Genomic DNA, 3,020 nt, shown 5'->3' with positions numbered 1-3,020 from the left:
CTGGAAAAAAAAATATTATCACAGGTAATGGGCAGTTTGGTGGTAGCGTGGTTGTCTACGATTACCAGTAATAACATCTGACTCCGGTTATTAAAGCGTCCCTCCTTAATTGGCGAGGAATATTAGGCGATAATTAAAATGGCGGGACAGATGCATGGTCGTGATTTTTTTTTCTTTTTTTTCTTTTTTTTTTTTTTGATGTCTAAGTCGTATATTTTGGTTCCTCTTGTTTTATTGGTTATTTTGGGGAGTTTAATCTTTTTTTTTTTTTGTATCTCTTTCTTTCTATGGCTAACTTTCTCTCTCTCTCTCTCTCTCGCTCTCTCTCTCTCTCTCTCTCTCTCTCTCTCTCTCTCTCTCTCTCTCTCTCTCTCTCTCTCTCTCTCTCTCTCTCTCTCTCTCTCTCTCTCTCTCTCTCTCTCTGTCTCTCTCTCTCTCTCTCTCTCTCTCTCTCTCTCTAGATGTCCTCTCCCTCTAGCTTCTCCCCTCCCTCCTCCTCCCCCCCCATCTCTCTCTCCCTTCCTCCCTCCCTTCCTCCTCTCCCTCTCTCTCTCTCTCTCCTCGCTCCTCTCCTCCCTCCCTCTCTCTCTCTCTCTCTCTCTCTCTCTCTCTCTCTCTCTCTCTCTCTCTCTCTCTCTCTCTCTCTCTCTCTCTCTCTCTCTCTCTCTCTCTCTCTCTTCCTTGCATCACATCCTCTTGATGCTAAATATCAAAACCGTGAACTTGTATGTATATAATAAATACAAACGCAGCCTCACAGTATAATAATAAAATTCAGTAGTAACATACTGCGATAATGCTGCTATGGTTGGCAGGGAGAGGGGAAGGGGAAAGGGGAGGGGTCAGGGGAGGAGCTAGGGGAGGGGGAGGAGCTAGGGGAAGGGGGAGGGTCATAGCGTCGGCTTTTAACTCCTCCCCACCTCCTCCCTTTCCTCCTTCTCCTCCTCCCCCCTCCTCCCCCTCCTCTTCCTCCTCCTCTCCTGCTCCTGCCTCTCCCCTACTCCGTCTCCTCTTCCCTCCTCCTCTTCCTCTCCACCTCCTCCCGTCTCCTCTTCCCCCTCCTCCTCCTCCCCCTCCTCCGTCTCCTCCTCTTCCTGCTCTTCCTCTCCCCCTACTCCGTCTCCTCTTCTTCCTCCTCTTCCTCTCCACCTCCTCCGTCTCCTCTTCCTCTTCCTCTTCCTTCTCCTCTTCCTCCTCCTCTTCCTACTCTTCTTCTCCTCCCCCTTCCTCTTCTTCCTCCTTCTCCTCTTCCTCCTCCCCCCTTCCTCCTCTTTCTCCTTCTCCTCTCCCCTCCACTCCCCTCCTCCTCTCCCCTCATCTCAATGTATTTGTTTATTTGTTTACATTTTATGTGTCACTCTTTCGCTCTTGTTGTTAAATGATGTGATTGCGGTATTGAGTAAACTTGTAAGAGTTATTGCAGTAGATAATGGTTTTGCTGAATGGTTTTTGCATGTATATTTTAATGCATATTGGATGATAATTAAAGGGGAAAAAAGAAAAAAGAAAAACATTAATGGTTCTTGTGGTTAAAAGGTGTGAGAAAGAGGGAGAGTGAGAGAAAGAGAGGGGGGAGGGAGGGAGGGAGGGAGGGAGGGAGGGAGAGAAAGAGAAAGAGAAAGAGAAAGAGAGAGAGAGAGAAAGAGAGAGAGAGAGAGAGAGAGAGGGAGAGGGAGAAAAAGAGAAAGAAAAAGCGAGAGCAGAGAGAGAGAGAGAGAATAAGAGCAAAAATCCCCTCAAGTACACAAAATCACAACAGAAATAGCCATGAAGTTGCCAATAGCCAAACCCCTCCTCCTCCCTCCCCCCACCCCTTCCCCCTCCCCACCCTCCCTACGACCATCTCCACCCCACCCCACCCCTCCAACACCCCTATGACTCCTCCACCCCTTCCCTCCCCACCCCTCCTTACGACCATCTCCCCCCTCCCCCCCCAACACCCCCTATGACCTCCATACCCCCCTCCCCCCCCTGCTGCCTTTCTACCAGCCACGGTTGGCCACTTAAGGGTCTCTGACCAGACCACCAAATGCGTCCCTAAAAGCTCTTGGGGGGGAAAGTGCCGTCGAGACCGCCACCACCGCCGCCGCCGCCGCTACCACCGCGATCGTTGCCGCTACCACAATCGCTACCATCACCACCGCCGCCGCCGCTACCACAACCGCTACCATTGCCACCGCTACCACCACTATCTCTACCACCACCACCGCTACTACCACCACCGCGACCACCACCACCACCGCGACCACCACCACTGCTACTACCACCACCACCGCTACCACCACCACCACCACCACCGCTACCACCACCACCACCTCTTCTGCCACCACCTTCCAAACTTCCATCTGATATTCACGCCACCCCCACCTTCCCCCCCCCACCACCCCCACCCACACTAACACACACATAAACCAAATAAACATTCTATTTAAACAAAAAAAAAAAAAAAAAAAAAAAGACTCCAAAACAGTAATATCACCATCACACATATTATTATTATAATTATCATTATCATTATTATCATTATTATTATCATCATTATCATTATCATTATCATTATTATTATTATTATTACTATTACTATTGTTATTGTTATTATTATTACTATCATTATTGTTATTATTATCATTATTATTATTATCATTATTATTATGATTTATCTTATCTTCTCTTTTCCTCTTTAAATCCCTCTCATCCACACACCATTCGTAGCCAACCCGAAACCTCGATACAAGGTAGTCATCATCGCTGCCATCTGTTAACCCTTTGTGCACATTCCTCTTTCTTTCGTTCTCCTGGGTGTCTCTCTCTATCTCTGTTTTCCTTTCTCTGTCTTTGTCTGTTTCTATTTGTCTCTTTTTCTTTCTCTGTCTCTGTTTCTGTCTGTCTTTCTGTCTGTCTGTCTGTCTGTCTTTCTTTCTTTCTTTCTTTCTTTCTTTCTTTCTTTCTTTCTTTCTCTCTCTCTCTCTCTCTCTCTCTCTCTCTCTATCTATCTATCTATCTATCGAAACAATAGAATA

The 3,020-nt window shown here is 47.2% G+C and overlaps 1 protein-coding gene across 1 annotated transcript in view; it reads left to right on the top strand.

The window, feature by feature from the left end:
- Window positions 1–2,349, top strand: part of LOC138867686 (uncharacterized) — a 4,173-nt gene extending 1,824 nt beyond the window's left edge. Inside the window, exon 2 of the mRNA XM_070144222.1 lies at window positions 2,022–2,349. Within this exon, the coding sequence (XP_070000323.1) occupies window positions 2,022–2,349 (328 nt within the window). The remainder of the gene's footprint in view (window positions 1–2,021) is intronic.
- Window positions 2,350–3,020: the final 671 nt, after the last annotated feature.

The sequence above is a fragment of the Penaeus vannamei genome, chromosome 31 (genome assembly GCF_042767895.1).
Source record: "Penaeus vannamei isolate JL-2024 chromosome 31, ASM4276789v1, whole genome shotgun sequence".
Classification (NCBI taxonomy): Eukaryota; Metazoa; Arthropoda; class Malacostraca; order Decapoda; family Penaeidae; genus Penaeus; species Penaeus vannamei.
Note: the sequence above shows the minus strand (reverse complement) of the source record. Positions and strands in the feature narration are given on the sequence as shown.